Source organism: Phocoena phocoena, chromosome 19 (assembly GCF_963924675.1).
Source record: "Phocoena phocoena chromosome 19, mPhoPho1.1, whole genome shotgun sequence".
NCBI lineage: Eukaryota > Metazoa > Chordata > Mammalia > Artiodactyla > Phocoenidae > Phocoena > Phocoena phocoena.
In genome coordinates this window covers 12,922,030-12,941,316 of record NC_089237.1, presented here as the reverse complement: position 1 = coordinate 12,941,316, position 19,287 = coordinate 12,922,030, and the positions used below count along the sequence as shown (strand labels likewise).

The following is a 19,287-nucleotide window of genomic DNA, read 5'->3' as shown; positions in this document are numbered from 1 at the left end:
CCACAAAGCCGTAAATGCTAACCATCTGCCCTTTAAGAAAACTCTGCAGCCTCTGTTCCAGAACCGGCTGCACAGTTTAATGGGCGACATGCCCTCCCCCAGCGCCGCCCGATTCTGTACTTGCTCCGCTAATCCGTTTGGTGTGGAGTGCATGTCTGCAGGCCATGTGACAGAGTTGGCTGTGTTTCTGGGGGTCCGGTCTCCTCCACGTCATGCTTGAGGCCTGCTTTCCTCTTCCCGTTGGCGCTTCGGGACCCAGCCGTGGGCATCACACCAGAGCTTCTCATGGAGGGTCCTGATGCTCTTCACGGGTCGTGGGGTAGCCATGTCTTCTGCTTCGCTAGACAACGCCCAGGCCAGGCCAGGGGACACGCCCAGAGGCAGGGAGGGAGGGGTCCCTCTAGGCCTCACGACTGGACGGTGGGGTTCATTTCCATCTGATCCCTGCTGAGGCCAAGACCTTTCCCGCATCTGTCAGGCGTGTGGATTTCCTGTGTCCTGATGTTTCTGATCAGCTTCTTGTCTGTGGGATTGTGTGTCTTCTCCTGACCGGAAGAGTCCTCTGTACCCTCTGGGTTCTAGTCCTTGTTGGTTTCACGTCTGACCTTTTTAATTCTCTTAAGGGGGTATGTCCACTCATGGACACATGAGTACCTTCCCGGTGGCCCCTTTACAAGCCCAGGTCTGTGGCTGAGCTGGCCCTGAACCCACGTGTATTTCCTTTGAAAACTTGGAAGCAGAGAGATAATGGGAGGAGAAAACGGAGGCTAAGAACAGACAGCAGGTAGAGGACAGAATGTGGAAATTTCAGGTGTTTTCCAGGTAGAATGGTTTTCATTTAAATACTTCTAGCAAAGCCCAGGTAACAGCAGTAAGAGGAGCAGAAACAGCCCAGGACAAGGGTGATTCCCTGTGTTGGGCCCAAGGACAGACGGATGACACCCAACGGGAAGGAGTGTGGTGGTCAGACAGCCCTTCCCACATCCTGGCAGAGAGGCCCCCGCTTTGCTGGTTATGGAGGCAGGAGGGGACCTGGCAGGTGGTGCTGGGACGAGGGACAGGAGCCTGCAGATGTTTCCCGAAACCCCGCCGTGGCCCCGCACAGGAGGGCGGCCGAAGCAGCACCAGTGCACGGGCCCAGCTGAAGAGTTTGGGGACCCACCCCCAAGTCCCGCACCAACAAGGGTACAGGGAAGACGTGGGCAGGGACTGCCTCCTGTCTCGGCCGTGGGGGTGGGTACGGAGCAGGAGGCGGGAGGGGCTCTGCCAGCAGCTGGCTGTTAGGTCACAGTTTCTGTCCCCAGGGCTGCCTCCCACCTGTGGCCCTGCAGAGGCCATGGGGGTGGGGCGAGGGGGCCACCATGGAGACCCCAGGATCAGTCAGGACAGGGGAAGCTGGCTCTGCCCTGGACCAAGAAATGAGCGGAAGGGACTGCCCATGAGAGCCTCACCTCCTCCCCCGAGTCCCTGTTGGGGGCCAGCTGCCTCCTGTGGGGAGGGGCCGAGGCCAGGCTGGTGGAGGCACCTCAGAGGACCCCCTGCCCCCAGCCTCCCTGGTGACCTATGGGACATTGTGGCCAACTGCCAACAGGTTCCCTTCCGGCACTTTTCTCCTTCTGGACCCTCTCCTTTTAGCAGTGGAGCAGAAGTTCATAGTGGACCACCTAACAGGTGGCCACAGGCAACCCCAAACCCCAGGCCCCCAAGGGAGGCTCTTAGGGTCCCCAGTGCAGGCCAGGGGAGGCCTGGATAGAGCCAGACTTGTCGCTCCTCCCCCAGGACCTCACAGGGGGCGCATTTGAAGACAATCTGAGGTCGCTGCACCTGCAGGAGGGCCGGGATTTCCTTCACTTCAGCTGACAGACCCATGGCAGCTGCTCCCAGGTATGTACGAGGCCCCCAGCAGCCGCAGCCCAGGGTCGAGAGCAAGTAGGGAAGGATGGCCCCATGGCCCCCAGTGGGGAACGTGCCCGGTGGAGGGTGGCACCCAGATGCCCCTCAAATCCCCTTCACCAGGAGGGCACGTCTTAGTGTTCTTATCGGGTGTGGTTTACGTGTGGTAAAGCACACAGCCGTGAGCACGAGCCTGAGGGGTGTTGTCCACACCCCACCGTGTATCTCTGACACGTGTCCACACGTGTGTACAGATACCACAGACGGAGACATGGAGCAGAGGGCGTGGCCGCACAATGCACCCTCCCCAGAGAGCCTCCCTCGTGTCTGTGGCAGACGTTCTAGTCACTCGTTCTAGTCACTGCACGGCTCCCCAACGCCTGCCTCATTCCCAGCTCTGGCCACTGTGGAAAGTCTGGTCCGTGTCTGGGTGGGTGGCTGGCTCCATCCATGTGGGAGCCGCATGTGTGAGAGACATGGAACTAGACAAGGCCCACCCTGGGGACAGGGGCTGCGTGCTCACAGCTTGTCTGGTGGGGAGCTGACCCCTCACCAAGCACAGCAGAGACCTGCAGGTGGAGGGGGAGGCCCCGCTGTGCCTGGCGGGGGGCCGTGGGCATGAGCAGTCAGGGGAGTGAGTCTCCTTCTCCGATTGGTCCTAAGTTGGATGTATGGCTAGAACTGGGGAAGCTGGCAGTTGTGACCACGTCCTGGCCATTGGGGACCAGTGGCTACACAGTTCTATGTTGAGACACGGTCTGGAGTTGTCCCTTTGTGCATTTGGTCTCTCGGTCCCAGGAGGCCAATGGCTTTTCCCTAAAGGTGACGCACGGCTGCTACTCCCGGGGGCCTGTCTCCTTGATCCAAGAACAAATCATTGATGTGTTGAATCATTGGTGCCATTAATGCTGGAGTTGAGTGATGATTCTCACTGATGGGAGCCCTGCCCTAACTTTATGTGAACAAGGTAGTAACTCCTGGGTCCGAGTAGGGTCAGGGGGCTTGAACAATCAGGAGTGGCCTCATTGTGGAGTCATGTCTGAGTCAGAATTCCCCGCCTTGGTGATTTAAAAGCATCAGGGTCTCTGCATGCAGAGTCTCGGAAGATCCTTCCCAAAGCACACGAGGTGTTGGTCAGAGGCAAGAGGATCAGTGTTCTGGCTACAGGACCTTCTAAAAATGCACGTTTATTTTTATACTGTATGCTACTATTGTCCATTAAAAAGAAATTCTACGTGCTTTTAAAAATCTACATGTTAGCCGTTATTCTTTTTGTTACATGGTCGTTGTTTATAGTTTTCTCTGCCCAACATTGTCTCTTGCACCTGCATTCACCTGGCAGCAGGAAAATGATCCCTACGCTTTATCCACTAGAATCTGCCCGAAGATATTTCTGTCATCACGACTGGGAAGGGGGTTTGCTACTGGCATCTAGGTTGTTGCTAAACATTCTGCAACACACAGGACGGTCCCCACAATTAAGAATTATTCGACCTCAAATGTCAACAGTGTCAAGATTGGAAACCAGTGGCATTAAGGAGGTTTGTTTTATCTGTAACAACCTATTTTGTTCTTCCCTGAATGACAGCTGTACTAGTTTCAGTCCAGCCGAGGCGAATTGTTTTCTCTCAGCTCGATGAGGATCTCATTCCAGTGTGAAGTCCACTGTTGCCATCCAAGAGGGGCAGCTGCCCGGACCACCCAGTCTCCCAGCAGTTCCGCTGCAACGTGTCCAGACGTGAGCTTGTCCTGTTTGGGATCTTGCTTCTATCACCAAGTATGTGGCACCGTCTCCCGAGACCCCAGCCACACACAGGGCAGGTTCTCTGGTGTCTCTTGACTTTGTTTTCATATTTTCCAGTTGTTTTTCTGGATAAAACTCCTTCAGATCTTCCAGTTCCCCAATTCTCTCTTCAGCCATTGTCTAGATGGTTGTTTAATTCACCCATTGAGCCTTTTTCCCCCTAATTTCCTCTTGATAATTTCTAACCCTTTTCAAAACTGAATTCATTTTATATTCTGTCTTTTGGGGTCTGATTTTATTAAGGTCTTGCTAATGGTGCCTTGTTTCTTTGTGCATTTTGTGCAATTTGGGGATGTGAGCTTATGTTCTTCTCTTTAGGGCTCAGCCTGCATCCTTCCAGAGAGGGTTTTGTTTGCCTCCTCTGCCCAGTGTCTGTCAGCACCACTGGTCAGGGGCCATTGTGATCACATTCCTCTCCACCAGCACCAGGCAGAGACCAAGACAGATGTGCTCCTGTGGGGACCTACTTCTCACTCTCCTTGCTGCTGAGGGTACAGCTATTTAGGGCCCCAGCTGTATGTGGGGTCTGCTACTAGATTTGGCCCTGGGCCTTATGCTATCACATCCACACTTCCCAGCCAGCCTCCAGGGCTCAGCAGACATGGATCCTGGGAACGCCAGGGACCTGCTCATTGGGATGGTTCACTCTGTGTCTGGGACATGGCCATATGCTCACGGCCACACCGCTGCCCTCACATATCCTGTCTCAGGCACGAGGCTTCTTGCGGCTCTTCAGACCCACCCACCTCACTCCCACTGGGGCCACAGGTGCACTTCTCTGCCCCTTTCGGGGGGGGGGTGTGTGTCTCCTGACCACTCCCTCTACCAGGTGGCAGCCCAGCACTGTCCACCCACCCCGAATTGCTTCAGACCACTGCTTTCCACGATGTCCACCTCTGCTGTTGTCTGCTTCTGGCCACGTCGTCAGTCATGAGGGGGGACTCCCCACAAAGCCGTCACCTGGACCCAGATGGGCTCCAAATGAAGGAGGAGGTTCCCAGCCACCAGGCGCCTGATGAGAACAGGTGCTGACCAGCAGGATCTGACATGGCCGAAGGTGTGCAGGGGCAGCTGGACACTGCCGGCCGGCTTTGTTGGTTTTCCTCGGGTTGCAAAGGTAGACCAGCAACGGAAGGAGAACTGCTTCCTGACACAGTATCATCAATGTGGTAAACTGGCCTGTCTCCATGTCTCAGAGACCATGTCTCTGGAATCTTGGTGTTTGTTTTTAAAAAATTACGCTAAAAACAGTTCATTTTATTCCTTCTCAAAAGCTCCTTGCTTGGTTTTCTCAGCCAAGGTCTCGGTGCTGCTCTGTGGACCCCGCCTGCTACAGGGATACAAGTGGGGCCTCCTGTGGCCACCCTGCAGGAGAGCCTTCCAACCAGCGTGGCCTCATGTGGCCTGAGGCCGCCTGGCCATCCAGGACCCCTCACCACGTGACAACGTCCACCAGCTATGGGGCCTCTGGCTGTTCTTCCATTGAAAATGGAAAACTCTCTACTTATTTTCAAGAGGAGACGTTTTAAGGCTTAAATGAAATTAAAGTTAAAACCTCACACAAGACTAACATGGGCTTCCACTCTCAGGGAAGGTCAGCGATCCCCGCCTGTCCACTGGCTCAACTGGAGCAGGAGAAACTCACTTAGCAAAGGCAGCAGGAAAACACGTCTCAGGATTGTACCAACAACACCTACCATGGCCTCCAGCCATGGACCCGTGGGCGCACACGTCCCAGGAGGGGCGGTCTGTCCCGTGGCCCAGGTGCAGGAACACTGTCCTGGGCCCGTGGCTGGACGACTTCACCTCAGATGTTCTACCTGCCCGTCCACATCTGTCCTGCATCCAGACCTCAACCCATGAAGCAGCAGGTGGAAGGGTGGGGATGGACCAGGAGCCTGCCACAGAAAGGCTCCCGCAGGAGGCGGCCTGACCCCTCAGCACTGAGACTGGCCACGCAGGTGCTCAAGTGGGGAACCTTTACACACATCGGCCTCACTGGCCCCTGAACAGGCCAGCGTGAGTGCCAGCCCATGTGGACAAAAGCAGCCTGTCTTTGCTTCAGAAACCCTGAGCGTGTACCCCATTCTGGACAAATGAAAAAAAAGGTTCAGACAATGTGGTTCTTCTCCCATCACCAGAGAACCACTTCCTGGAGGCCACGTGTCAGCAGATCTATGAAGCCACTGACCATGCCCTGCTTCCGTTGAGGGTTTGAGCTGCTGTCACAAGTCCCCTGTGTGGCTGAACTGGTCCTGGTGGGATTCTGAGAACACAGGTTGGCTCTTTCTGACTGAATGAAACTGCATGAGGGCAGGTGACGTGCATGCGACCGCCACGCGCGCTGGGCACTAGAATGGGGTGAGGAGGGAAGACAGCCCCCACCCGCGCTGCAAAGGAGACCCGGAGGCAGCGCTCAACGGCACCCACCCCCCACCCAGAGGCATGGCACCTTCTCTGCCCCTGCAGCATCTGACATGTAACGTGAGTCGCTCAGAGCTTGTCAGCGGCTACGAGCAAGCCCAACAAGGCCGTGGTGGACGTGGCGACAGGACAGCACACGGGAGGCTGCAACCGGCCTGTCCCCCCGGGGCCACCCCTCCCAGCGGGCCTCGGCGCAGGAGCCTACAACCCCCTCTGGTTCCAGCTCCCCCGCCGGCAGCAGTGTCAGGCACAGGCAGATACAGAGCTGCTCAGCACGTGATTTTATAAGTAAGACACAGGTTAGAGATAGGACAGATGCACCAACAGCCCAGGTCACTGTGGCACAGCATGCATGGAAGGAAACGCCACCTCCAGGTGACGAACTCCAGGGCCCTCACGCACCAGCCAGACCGCCGCCGTCCGTCCAGGTCTTCCATGCCGACCGTGCCCGGGCTCCTCCTCCCAGGCAGGCAGAGGCAAGGACTCAGCTTCCCGGACTGGCCTCAGCGGACACTGGGCTGTGGAGGACACGTGACAGGGTCAGGCCGGTCAGCGCCGTCTCCCCAGCCCTCCCTGGGTCACGCTTCCTGCAGGAAACTGCGTCTGTGCCACTTCCCCGAACGTGCCAGGAGCCCCGTGGCCAACACAACCTCTGGGCAGCAAGCAGGTGGGGAGGGTGACTATACTGTCCCCCCAACTTCATCCATCTGTGCGACATTTTTCTAATGTAGAAAGCACGTTTCCTTAGGAAGCCAGTGTTGTGTGTGGCCGTCACACAAGGAGAGGGGAGAGTTGACGCTGGGCCTGCCATCCCTGTCACCCACAGTGTCACCTGGGGGCCCGACCAGAGCTGCCCTCAGCCCGGTCCTGTAGGGGCCCCAGAGAAGGGCCAGGCAAGGCAGGCACTATACAGCATGGTCGGGGGGGGAGGAAAGGGGGAAAAAGACATCACCTCAGAAATAACTTAGCCACAAGGAGAACAGAGAGTTAAGAGCACAGTGAAGAACTGAAGGACAGTGAAGAGAGAGGCGGCTGAACGGAAGGCAGGCCATGACCATCTGGGCCCTGGGAAGGAAGGGCACCACAGCCAGAGCCCTCCCCCCGGTGCCGCCCGTTCTGACTGCCGTACGTGGGGAAAGAATGCTGTCCTGATGGGCAGTCACTAACAAACAGCAGGAAAACTGCAGGAAGTTAACAGAAGGGGAAGTGAAATGGTAAAAATGTCGTTAACCAGGCTTCCCTGGTGGCACAGTGGCTGAGGGTCCGCCTGCCGATGCAGCAGACGCGGGTTCGTCCCCTGGTCCAGGAAGATCCCACATGCCGCGGAGCGGCTGGGTCTGTGAGCCATGGCCGCTGAGCCTGTGCGTCCGGAGCCTGTGCTCCGCAACGGGAGAGGCCACAACAGTGAGAGGCCCACGTACCGCAAAACAAAAAAAGTCATCAACCAATCCAAACAAAGACAAGAAAGGAGCAAAGAAACAAACAGGGTTAAACAGAAAAGGGAAAGATGGCAAACGAACCCAGCAAATCCAAACTCACACATTAAATGTAAGTGGACAAAACACTCCAATTACCAAAAACAGTTAAACTGGATTAAAAAGAGATGAGGCCTATCTACTGTTCATAAGAAACACATTTAAATGTAGGAACACAGAAATTGAAAGTGAAATGATTAAAAAAGATAAACTACATAAACACTGATCAAAAACTGCGCTGTGGCTCTATTAACACGAGACAAAGGGACTTCAGCCCCTCCTGTGGTCTCCCTGAGGATGAGAACAAGAACTGGGAGGGGCTCTGCCTGGGACCTGCTGCAGCAGCAAACACCCTGTGCTCTGGTTACTTAGCTCCTGTTCCCCCAACAAGGCTGCCTTCAACAGAAAAGTACAAAGTACAACAAGAGGCAAGAAAAAGCAGTCTGAGGAGACAGTGCAAATGTAAGAACCAGACTCAGAAATGGCAGAGATGTTGGAACTATCAGACCAGGAATTTGAAACAGCTGTGATTAATACGCCAAGGACCCTAGTGGACAAAGTGGCACCACGCGGGGACAGACAATGTAAGCAGCGGTGGAAGCGCTGGAGACCACAAACACTGTAACTGAAACGGATGCCTCGGACGGGCTTGTCCTAAGACCAGATGTGGTCAAGGAAACAATCAGTGAACTTGAAGACAGCTCAACAGAAACTTCCCAAACTGAAAGGCAAAGAGAAACAAAAATGAAAAAAAAAAAAGAATATCCAAGAACTGTGGGACAATTACAGAAAGATGTGCAACATCTCTGCTCCAAAAACCATAAAACACTGAGGGGGTCCATGCATGGACACACCATGTTCATGGTCAGAAGACTCAGAGCAGAGACATGACTTCTCACCAAATCGACCTTCAGGCTGCAGGCAACCTCGGCCAAACTCCTGAAGCACAAACTGACAAGTTGATTCTACAGGTGCGGTGGGAACCCAATGGCCAGGAAGAGAAGACAATCATGGAGAAAAAAGGACCACAGGATTGAGACAACTGGGCACTGTGAGACCTAAACCCTGCATCTCTAGGACTGAGACCTACATCTGTATCTGTAGGACAGGCTGCAGTGGCTCACGGATGGACAGAGAGACCCAGAGGACAGACAGTCCAAGAGTAGAGCCACATGTGTGGCCTGACGACACGACGTAGCGAGAAGGGAGCTGGGTCAGCTAGATCGTGAGTCCAAACGTAAAAAGTAAAACAGTAAAGCTTTTAGAAAAAAACAGAGAATGTCAACCCTGGAGGAGATCAAGATACCCCAAACAGGACCACGTTAGGTCTAAGGACAAGAAGGCCATCCCTGGAGAAGAGGACATTGGCAGGACGTGCGTCCAGAACAAGGTCCCTGAAGACAAAGTATAAAAAGACGGACAACCCGGAGAGAACATGAAAGATCTGACACGTGACGAAAGACAATGTCCGAATGGCTCAGATCTCAGAAAAGGTGTCACACTCCCATCACCAGGGAAACCAGGGGGCCTACATCCTGGAGCTGCCACAGTGGCCCTAAGCACACACGTTGCCAGGGAGCATCCGTCACTTTGGAATCTGCTTGTCAGCATTTCCCACCGTGAGTCCTCTGCCAGGTGAGTCCACCGGAAATGGGAACCGGTGACCCCCGCAGCCTGAGGCTCACGTCGGGGGGTGTTAGGGCAGGCACCTGGGTGCGTGGAGACCTAGAACCACGCACTACAACCGCCATGCACTTCTGCCCAGACGTCCTTCCTCAACAGGAAGCTCTGAAACAGCCTCTCCAGAGCCAGGGTTCAAACCCAAGGCCAGAGGGACACAGCTGATGGGAACAGGAGGAGGGCACGCCCACTCGCCAGGACCACAGTCCGTTTTGCTGCGACCCACTCCAGCTCCTGCAGGACCCACAGACTGACGACAGACTGAATTCTGATTCTCTGCCAAGAACACACAAAACACAAAAAGTCTCAAGCCTCCCACAACCTGCAAGAACAGCTTGTGGCCCTCGATCTCAGAAAACGGCAGCTACAACGCACACACCACACTTGCCGTGGAGGACGGCAACTTCAGCAGACACCAGCCGGCCCTGGGCGGCCCTGGAGGTGACAAAGTCCCAAGTGGGATGGGTGTCCTGGGGGCAACCGACATGGCTCTGAGGGTGAGAGAGGCCAGGGCGCTCGGCAGAGGACTGGTCCTGGGTGCCGTGCTCCACAGGACACACGTGAGACGTGCCTGGCCGGAGAGAGCGTGCTGGCCGGGGCGGGGGACAGGGCAAGCGGGAGCAGCAGCAGAAACACTGCCCCATTGCTTGGGGTGCCCCCAGGCTCAGCCCACGGGGAGGAGCTGGCAATGGGCACAACGGTCTGGCTTGCAGGGTGAGGTTGGGGGCAGGTGGGAGAGGAGAGTGGAGGCCTCAGCTCTGCTCCGGTCCCACGGCCCTGCCAGGGCCGCCTCCCTGGGGTCCTGAAAGCCCTACGTGGGCCGTGACATGGAAAGCAAGGCAGGCAGCATGGCCTGGAATGTTCTAGACCCTGGAATTCAAGAAAGGAGCTTGTTGGAGCTGCATTTGGAGGCCTCACAAAGAAGGGGCCCTGGGTAAATCAATGAAGTTGGAACACACCCTCACACCATACACAAAAATAAACTCAAAATGGTTTAAAGACTTAAACATAAGACACGACACCGTAAAACTCCTAGAAGAGAGGATAGGCAAAACATTCTCTGACATAAATTGTACCAATGTTTTCTTAGGTCAGTCTCCCAAGGCAACAAATAAAAAAAAAAAAAAACAAATGGTACCTAATCAAACTTACAAGCTTTCGCGCAGCAAAGGAAACCATAAAAAAAACTGAAAAGACAACCTATGGACTGGGAGAAAATATATGTAAATGATGCAACAGACAAGGGCTTAATCTCCAAAATACAAACAGCTCATACAACTCAACAACAAAAAAACAACCCAATCAAAAAATGGGCAGAAAGTCTTAACAGACATTTCTCCAAAGAAGACATACAGATGGCCAGTAGGCACATGAAAAAATGCTCAACATCACCAATTATTAGAGAAATGCGAATCAAACCTACAATGAGGTACCACCTCACACCAGTCAGAATGGCCTTCATTAAAAAGTCTACAGATAACAAATGCTGGCGAGGGTGTGGAGAAAAGGGAACCCTTTTACACTGTTGGTGGGAATGTAAGTTGGTGCAGCCACTATAGAAAACAGTGTGGAGGTTCCTCAGAAAACTAAAAATAGAATTACCATATGATCCAGCAATCCCACTCCTGGGCGTATACCCAGACAAAACTGTAATTCAAAAAGACACATGCACCCCCGTGTTCAGAGCAGCACTGTTCACAATAGCCAAGACGTGGAGACAACCTAAATGTCCAGTGACAGATGAATGGGTAAAGAAGATGTGGTTTACGTACAATGGAATATTACTCAGCCATAAAAAGAACGAAATGCCATCTGCAGCAACATGGATGCAACCAGAGACGATCACAGTAAGTGAAGTCAGTCAAAGAGGAAAACAAGCACCATATGATATCACTTATGTGTGGAATCTAAAATATGGCACAAATGAACCTATCTACAAAACAGAAACAGACTCACGGACACAGAGAACAGTCTTGTGGTTGTGGGGTGGGAAGGGAGAGGGAAGAACTGGGACGTTGGGATTACAGATGCAAACCATTATATACAGGATGGATAAACAACAAGGTCCCACTGTATAAGCACAGGGAACTATAATCAATATCCTGTGATAAACCATAATGGAAAAGAATATGAAAAGAAGAATGTCTGTATGTGTATAATTGAGTCACTTTGCTGTACAGCAGAGATTGGTGCAACACTAAATCAACTATACTTCAATTTTTAAATTAAAAAAAATTTTTAAAAACTTATAGCAGCTAGGATGTGGGAGTACTTAAATACTCAGTTTGGTCTACTGTTTGGATAATGATTAGTAAACACTTTAGATGTTATATTAAAAATTCTATTGATTAATAAATATTGGAAAAGCTAGAAAAATATTTTAAAATAGCGTCTATTTTAAATTATAAAAAAAAGAAAAAGAAGGGGCCCCAGGTCCCCCATGAGGCCTGAGGGGACAGGTGGTTACCTTGGGGACGAGCTGAGGTCTGGGCACGCCCAGGAGGTCACACAGGCGGTTCCGCTGGGCTCTCACAACCGGGAGCTCTGCATCCCTGGGGAGGAGAAGAGGGGAGCAGGAACAGTCCTGCAGTTAAACCTGCCAAGATCTGTAAACTCTCACTACACTTCCTACCGGGTGTGCAGAAAACCCAAGGCACCTTAGATTAGGTAGGAATCAGGGAAAAAGGACGCCTCACTCCAGAACGTACACCCCGGCGAGCCTAGCCTGGGCAGGACACCTGCACAAGGCTTTGCTCCTGAGCCCTTTCTTGGGAAACTGCAGAGGACGAGCCCCACAAAACAGGGAGCCCCGTGAGGGGCACTCAGCCCCCAAACAGCCCAACCCAGGGGCGGGCGACAGGAAACGCTAAGACAGCGGCACAGATTTTATCCCATGGGTTTTAAGTTTTATTTGACTTTGAAAGCTGTTTACTTATAACTTTCATTAAAAACAAAAATTCAGCAATACCATAAAGAAAGCTGGGCATGTTTTTCTTTTATAATAAGAAAAAATGAGTTATCTTTAAATCCTCTGGAAGGTTAACCCCGCCCTGAACTGTGAGAGGAGAAAGGCAGGCGTGGGGAACTCAGGGGAACTCTGGGACCCACTGGGTGTTGGTGGTTTCGTGTCATGCTCCCTTCCCTGTCCTAGAGTGTGATGCAGAACGTGCCTCCGTGCTTGTAAAGCTGACAACGTTACAGAAAAATGTGTCCCGTCCCAGCTGCTCACAGAGCGGAGCCATCCACATCTCCTGAGGCCACGTTTTCTGCTCTGGAATTTTCACTGAGGCGCCCACAAGATGTTCACCAGAATGCCCTCCTGCTCGAGGCCAAGTATCTCCCTAGAAAACCTTAACACAGCCCTAAAACCAGAGGCCCTTTTCTGTCCTTCAGGCCACAGTGGCTCACGTCCGAGCAGGGGAGCTGGGCCGTCAGGCCAGGAACGGAAGCTGCATCAATGTGAGGTCTGTGCGGAGCTCAACCCTTGTAGGAACATCACTGTTCTGAGGGTAGTGCATGTGAGTAGGTTATGTACATCCTTTCCCGCGTAAGCAGAATGCACTGACCCCAGTGACAGAACCCAGTCCTGGGGGACCCTCAACACTGGTGCCTGAGCAGGCCGCTGCCTAAATAACCTCTGAACTTTGGTCCCGTGTCCAAAACGGGGCTGGTGGTCACCCTGTAGGGGCACGTGCGAGCGCCTGGATGTGCATAGGCACGTTTGTGAGTGTGTGTGCACTGTGCCCGGAATGGGACAAGCGTCACTCCCGTGTTTGTCATCAGTCGGTGTTGCCCGCTGGACGCATGCTCACAGGCTACCCCTTCCCCTGCTTCCCCATCAGCCCCCTCCACCCCATTCAACACGCCTCTGTCAAACCTGCCGCCCAAGCTCAGAGTTGAGGAGCCAACAGAGATGGCAGGAAACTGTGCCTGAAACGAACCTGGAGACCCGACCTGGAGCAAGGGCTGACCCTGGCTGTCTGGGAGGGAAGTGGGTGTCTGGGGTGGGAGGGAGGACAACTTATTCTTCCTGGTTCCCTCCGTCTGTTTGATTTTTGAATGTGTTCACATGTGCCTTTTTCCACCAAGAGTGAACAAAGGCCAGTGGACGGCTCTCCTCTGCAGCGAGTCTGGGCCTGGGGGCTCCTGCTGCAGCCACTCAACACCCTTCCGCTCCTTGGGGGCCACAACTGACACACCTGGCGTGTCCCTGAGGAGGGAGAAACTGCCTGCCACGCCACACACTCCCCTGCATTTCTGACACCACAGTTCAGGGAGCAGGAGCTGCCATTCTCGAGTGACTTCAACCCCAATAAACCGCAGAAACAGGTGCACCAGCGCCCACCGGCACCCAGAGCCGTGACGTGATCAACAGAAAAGCGACCGCAGAGAAATAGGAAGTCAGCCTCTAACCAATCAGTGCTCAGAACAACCCACCTTTTCACTTACAAAAATTGTATTTGGGAAAAAATAATTTCACTTTGAAAATCTTCCAGCCTGAACACCCCAGGAAGATCCCCCTCCTCCCTCATCTGGCCGCCCAGCCCCTCTTGGGTGTAAGGAGTGAGCCTGTGCTACAGAAACATGGACACGTGGGTGAGGAGACATTGGTTACAGACACCACTGCCTCCTCGTAAACCCAGAGCTGAGGCGGAGGGCTGGAGCCCGTCTTCCCTCTTTGCCCTGGAGGGTTTTAGGAGAGCCCACAAACAGGCTCTGGGCGTCCCGCTCACTTTGGCACTGCACCCGCCACACTCTCGGGAAGAGGGCAAGGGCCCATGCTCACCAGGCCGTGCAGTTGAGCACAGCCATGACCTCATCTAGGATGTCCGCGGCCACCACATCGTAGGTCAGCACCATCTCATACACCTGGCTGGCTGTGCTCTTCCGGATCTGGAGGGACAGAGCAAGTTGGTGGGAGGGGAAGGCCCACGACAGAGAGCAGAGCTGACGGGACCCTGCCCGGAAGCAGGGACGAGGGCCCAGGCACCTCCCGGGGGCCCAGAGTCCAAGTAAAACAGGAAAGGCTCGCCGGGCAGACAGTTAAGAGGAGCTGACCTTGGACCGCTGCTCAGGAGACCGTGGCCACAACCGATGAGTGACCATGAGATGCGCTCAGCCCGGGCGCCCCGTTCCCCTGTGGTCCCCCAGAGGCCCTTATCGGGGCGCATCATTCTTACTAAAATGCTTCATTATAAACCTGCACCTTATCAGAGAAGTCCTCTCACCTGCTTTCTTTTCTAGCTGTCCCTGGTGGGGGACTTATTTCATGGAACAGGTGCTCTCAGAATCCCGAGGCCTAACCCCAGAGCTCCTGGTTTGGCAGGTCAAGGCCTGAGAATCTGCATTTCTGATCGTGAAGGGAGGGCCGTCCAGTGACCCCACTTTGAAAACAGCTGTGCTAGATGAGAGTTAAAGTTACTTTAGCTGTTAAAGAAGGTGTCACATTTGAGTTATCTGAAGAGCATTTCTTCTGCCAAAGGGAAAGAAGAGACTTCCTGGGAAACCCGACCCTGGGGTGGGGGCTGTGGGGTAGGCGCCTTCCAGGAGCCCCTGAGCGAGAGCCTGCAGGACCCCAATGGGCTGAAACTCCCCACCCACCCACCCCGTGGCAGGGCACCTGGGTGCACCCCCGGCCAGGTTCCCAGGGGGCAGGGGTCCCAGCCAGCGTCGGGTGTTTCCCTGGCGCCTGGGCTCACTCCCCGGGGCTCCAGGGGCACATTTGGCCCCAGGCCCTTCGCCCCCAGGGGCCAGGCTCAACCATCACACTGCAGCTGCCGCATCCACAGGCACAGTATGCCCCGCCCACCCTGATGAGGACCCGCCCCCCCATCAAGGTCCGCTTGTGCCAACACCAGGAAGCATCCCATCCGGCGCCGATGTGCAGGCCAGGATGCCGGCCCCGAGTGGGGCGTGGAGCTGCAGACACTCACCACGGGGAACGGGTGGCAGAGCAGGAGGAAGAGCTGCAGGAGGACCTTCCTCCTCACGTCTCCGGGGAACTGCACCAGCCCACAGAACCTGTGGGGACCCCGCACTCTGGTGAGCTGACCCCCGTCCACGCCTGCTGCCTGGATACCCCACACCTTCACTTCACTGGGGGGCCTGCCAGTCTGCGTGGGATGGGAGGCCCCCCAGGTGCTGCCCATGGTGACCCCCAGGCCTCAGGGCTGTTCCACTGGGGAGGCAGCCCTGGGTTCACGTCCACTTTCTCCCCGCAAGTGGGGGCATCCAGATCTCCAGAGTGTCGGGGAATCGGGGCTTTTTCTATGACAACACTCCCTGACCCGTCTGGGAGGCTGGTCCAAGGGTGGGCAGGCTGTGGCCGGGCCCACCTGCTCCACCAGGAACACTGGTCGGCGTGACCAGGGCCACCTGCCTCTCACTCTGACATCAGAACGCCCCCGACCCCGCGCTCTCGGCTGCTGGGCCGGCCCCTCCCTTTACCGCCTCAGTGAGTTACTTGGAACTCACACCGCGATGCTGGACCTCAGTTTCTGGACGTCTTTGGACTTCTTGATCTCCTCCTTACAAAGCGCGAGCAGCTTCACACAGAAGGGGTGGCTGGAAGGAAAGCACAGGACCCAGAGGTGGGCTTCCAGGGAACATCTGATGATGGCGGCCACCCCCGAGGAGGAGAGCCTCGCCCCTGGGGACATGCACCAGGGCACGTCAACACCAGGGCGTGTAACTGGCTCCTTTGCAAGTGCAGCAGGGACAGACACCCGCTGTCTCGCGTACTCAACAAACCACCTTCCCCGCGGCACCTCCCCGGCCTCACGGCCCCTCAACAGGAGGGCAGGCTGACCCCTGGTGGGGCCTCGACGTAACAGGAACACCCAGAACTCAGCCCCCGCTGCAAGCCCAGCCAACGTGTGCCGTGTCAGCGCCAGGCTCAACTCAAGATCAAAAGAGGACGACCGAATCGTGACCAGGCCCCACTCACTCACTTCCAGGTTCAGGTCCTTGGAGGGTCAGGGAGGGACCGGAGGCATCCTCCCCGGCTCTGCTTGGCCGAGGAGAACGTGGCACCACGGTGGCCACGACCAGCATGAGTCCCCGTGAGATGAAAATGCTCCTCTCCCGCGGAGCTGCAGCCCCAGGCCAATTCTGGCCATGCGACGAGGGCTGAGGTACAGTGGTCTGAGTGGCCCCACGCTCCCTCTTCCCGTCCACCGGCCAGGTGACCTGGGATACGGCTGGGGGCAGAGCCTTATCTCACCAGACTCCCACATGAGGGCGCAGGACAGACCTCCCACCCTAGGCAGGCAGAAGGCAGCCGCGTGGTGGCCATTTCAGGGTCAGCCTGTGACAGCAGCTCCCCTGACCAGAAGTGGTCCCAGGGAGACTCTCCCGTCTTCTCAGACTAACGGAGACTCAGCCCCCCCGTGGCACCCCTGCCACCTGCCATCCACGTGGCACCACTGTCCTCTCAGCCGGCCCGCCCGCCAGCCCCACCCCTCCCTGATCCAACCGGCTTCTCCCCACAGCTCACTGAAATGCCTGTCAGGGACCAAGTGACCACCAGGTCGCTGAAGGCCGTGGTCACTCCTGTTCTCAGCCGACGTGACCAATCGGCACACATCGACGACCCCTGTGACTGCCCCTCCGCCTCACCTTCTTCCTGGTAGATCTGCTTCCCCTCTGCTCCCCGTCTCCCTAACGATGGGGCACCCCTACAGCTCTGTCACAGCTCTTCTGTCTACACACCTCCCCTGGCCACCTGTCTACACCTGACCCCCTGGTGGCCTCATGGGACCACATACCACCCATTTTCTGAGGACATTCCACCGAGTTCCAGCCTGGAAGGTCCATCTCCTCTGGACGAGATCTAACAAGCCTCTTAAACCAAACGTCTCTGCTATGAACTGAACGTTTGTGTCCCCAAGATTCCTACACTGAAGCTCTAATCTGGAACACGAGAGTGTTAGGAGGTGGGGCCTTGGGAGGCGATTAGAACATGACACGGAACCCACAGTGGGATCAGTGCCCTGCAAAGAGGAGACACAAGAGGTGGTCTTTCTGCCATGGGAAGACACAGCGAGACTGCGTCCCTGTGCTGATCTCGGACATTCAGCCTCCAGCATCGGGAGGAATGAGTTTCTGGTGTTTAACTGCCTGGGCTGTGGTATTTCTGTTACAGCAGCCTGACCTGCTAGGACAGCCTTCCAACTGGACCTCCAGGCCTCTCTGGTCCACGCTGACTCCATCCAGCCTTCCTGTCTGAGAACAACTGCCCCCTTCCAGTGGCCAGTCCAGGAAGCCCACAGTCACCCTTGGCTGCCTCATCCCCTCACACCCACACTGATCTGCAACCGGTGGTGTTCGGCGACATGCACGGGGGCCCACTGCTCCCTCCAGCTCCCCGGACCCCATGTCTCCTGCACAGCAGCACCCCCTTTCCTGGACCCCGAGACTCCCCTCCAGCAGCAGCAGCAGCTGGAGTGCCCATGACCCCCCGCTGCGGGAGGTGAGCCTGACACTTGGGGTACTATTTTCTCCTACCATTTTATTTTGAAATTTTCAAGCCAGGAAAATAGGTTAAGATCTGAAACAGAATATTTAGTAAGCACAGTCATACAATGTATAAAAGGATCACATCCCACAACCATGGGGCGTATCCCGTGAATGCACAAGTTGCTCTGACAGTAGGTAGGAGAAACATGCTGTGATGTACCGTCGGCAAATTAAAGGGGAAACGCTTTGATGTTATTCAGTTAAAAGAGCGTTTGAGCATCTCAGCAAAGACGTAACAACAGGGACCAGACCTCACTCCCACCTGGAAGAACTAAAAGTGAACAAAACTCACTAGACAGCAGGCTGCAAAGGATGGTGGCCTGGGAGGCAAAGGAGGTGAGCCTGCAACTGCCCAGCTTCCTGCCTGCGGAGGGGACATGGAGGGTACCTGGGCAGAACCTGGTGCCACCCTGAGTTTTTGGTTTGCAGGGAAGAGGGCCCCCAAGGATTCACTCAAGCCCTGATCAGTGCAAGGACACAGCCCCAGACTGGGGAAGAACCCACAGAAAGATGACACACAACGACTGTCACCACCAAGGCACCAGAGCCTCAAACAGGGAGGCCGCTGAAGCGGCTGCAGTGTACCTGTGCTCGGCAGGTGAGGAGCCCTGAACACAGCAGAGGAGGGAAGCGGCCTCTCAGACCCACCCCCTGAGTCCACACCCACCCGGCCTGTCTGAGGTGGGCTCTCCACCTGGACCAGATTCCAGCACCGTGACCATCACAGCCCTCTGCGATCCCCATTCACCGTCCTGCCCGCCGTCCGTAACTGCCCTGACTGCAGGCCCCCGTCAGAGGGGACGCTTCACCTGCTCTGTTTCCCGCCTGGACAGCAGGGCTGCAGCAGGGGCCCCCACCCCCATGTGGGAGCAGCCAATGCTTCTTGGTGGCACTTACACTGTGTATAAAAACTGACCCTGAACATACTAGAAAGCTATCTCCTAGAAGCCGGATTTCTGGATCTCACCAGCTATTCTCTGAACACTCACTTCTCCTCGGCGGTGAAGATGGCGAAGCAGCCGTTGGCTAGCATCTGGTCCAGCATCTTTAGCAGCGGCACAGACACCCTGGGAGGGAAGACACGTGTGAGACGCCAGGTGCCAGAACCCAGCAGAAGGGAGGACCTACCTGGGCACGTGGGAAAGTCAGTGCTGCTGAGACGAGGGCACTCCCTGGACGGCCGTCAACTCAACCCCAACCAAAATCCTGGCAGGATGTGTGCGGAAAATGACAAGCCAATTCTAAAGTTTATATGGAAACACAAAGGAGGAAGAAGAGCCCAAACAGCTACAGGAAGAAAGGACAAAGCTGGAGGGCCAATACTGCTCAATTTAAATAACTGTGGCAGGGACTTCCCCGGTGGTCCAGTGGGTAAGATTCCGCACTCCCAATACAGGAGGGTGGGTTCCATCCCTGGTTGGGGAACTAGATCCCGCATGCATGCCACAACTAAGAGTTTGCATGCCACAACTGAGAAGTCCGCACGCCACAACG

General features: G+C 55.3%; 2 protein-coding genes across 2 annotated transcripts in view; one reads left to right on the top strand and one right to left on the bottom strand.

Moving 5' to 3' along the window:
- The window catches only part of B3GNTL1 (UDP-GlcNAc:betaGal beta-1,3-N-acetylglucosaminyltransferase like 1), a 109,512-nt gene extending 107,626 nt beyond the window's left edge, over nt 1-1,886 (top strand). The window contains exon 13 of the mRNA XM_065897474.1: nt 1,780-1,886. Coding sequence (XP_065753546.1) covers nt 1,780-1,860 — 81 coding nt within the window. The 3' untranslated portion in view covers nt 1,861-1,886. The remainder of the gene's footprint in view (nt 1-1,779) is intronic.
- A 4,568-nt stretch (nt 1,887-6,454) lies between these two features.
- Nucleotides 6,455-19,287, bottom strand: part of TBCD (tubulin folding cofactor D) — a 176,825-nt gene continuing 163,992 nt past the window's right edge. The window contains exons 34-40 of the mRNA XM_065897953.1: nt 18,783-18,860; nt 15,751-15,840; nt 15,210-15,297; nt 14,063-14,169; nt 11,734-11,828; nt 9,656-9,847; nt 6,455-6,639 (exon numbers count right to left, since the gene is read on the bottom strand). Of these exons, the coding sequence (XP_065754025.1) occupies nt 6,455-6,639; nt 9,656-9,847; nt 11,734-11,828; nt 14,063-14,169; nt 15,210-15,297; nt 15,751-15,840; nt 18,783-18,860 (835 nt within the window). The remainder of the gene's footprint in view (nt 6,640-9,655; nt 9,848-11,733; nt 11,829-14,062; nt 14,170-15,209; nt 15,298-15,750; nt 15,841-18,782; nt 18,861-19,287) is intronic.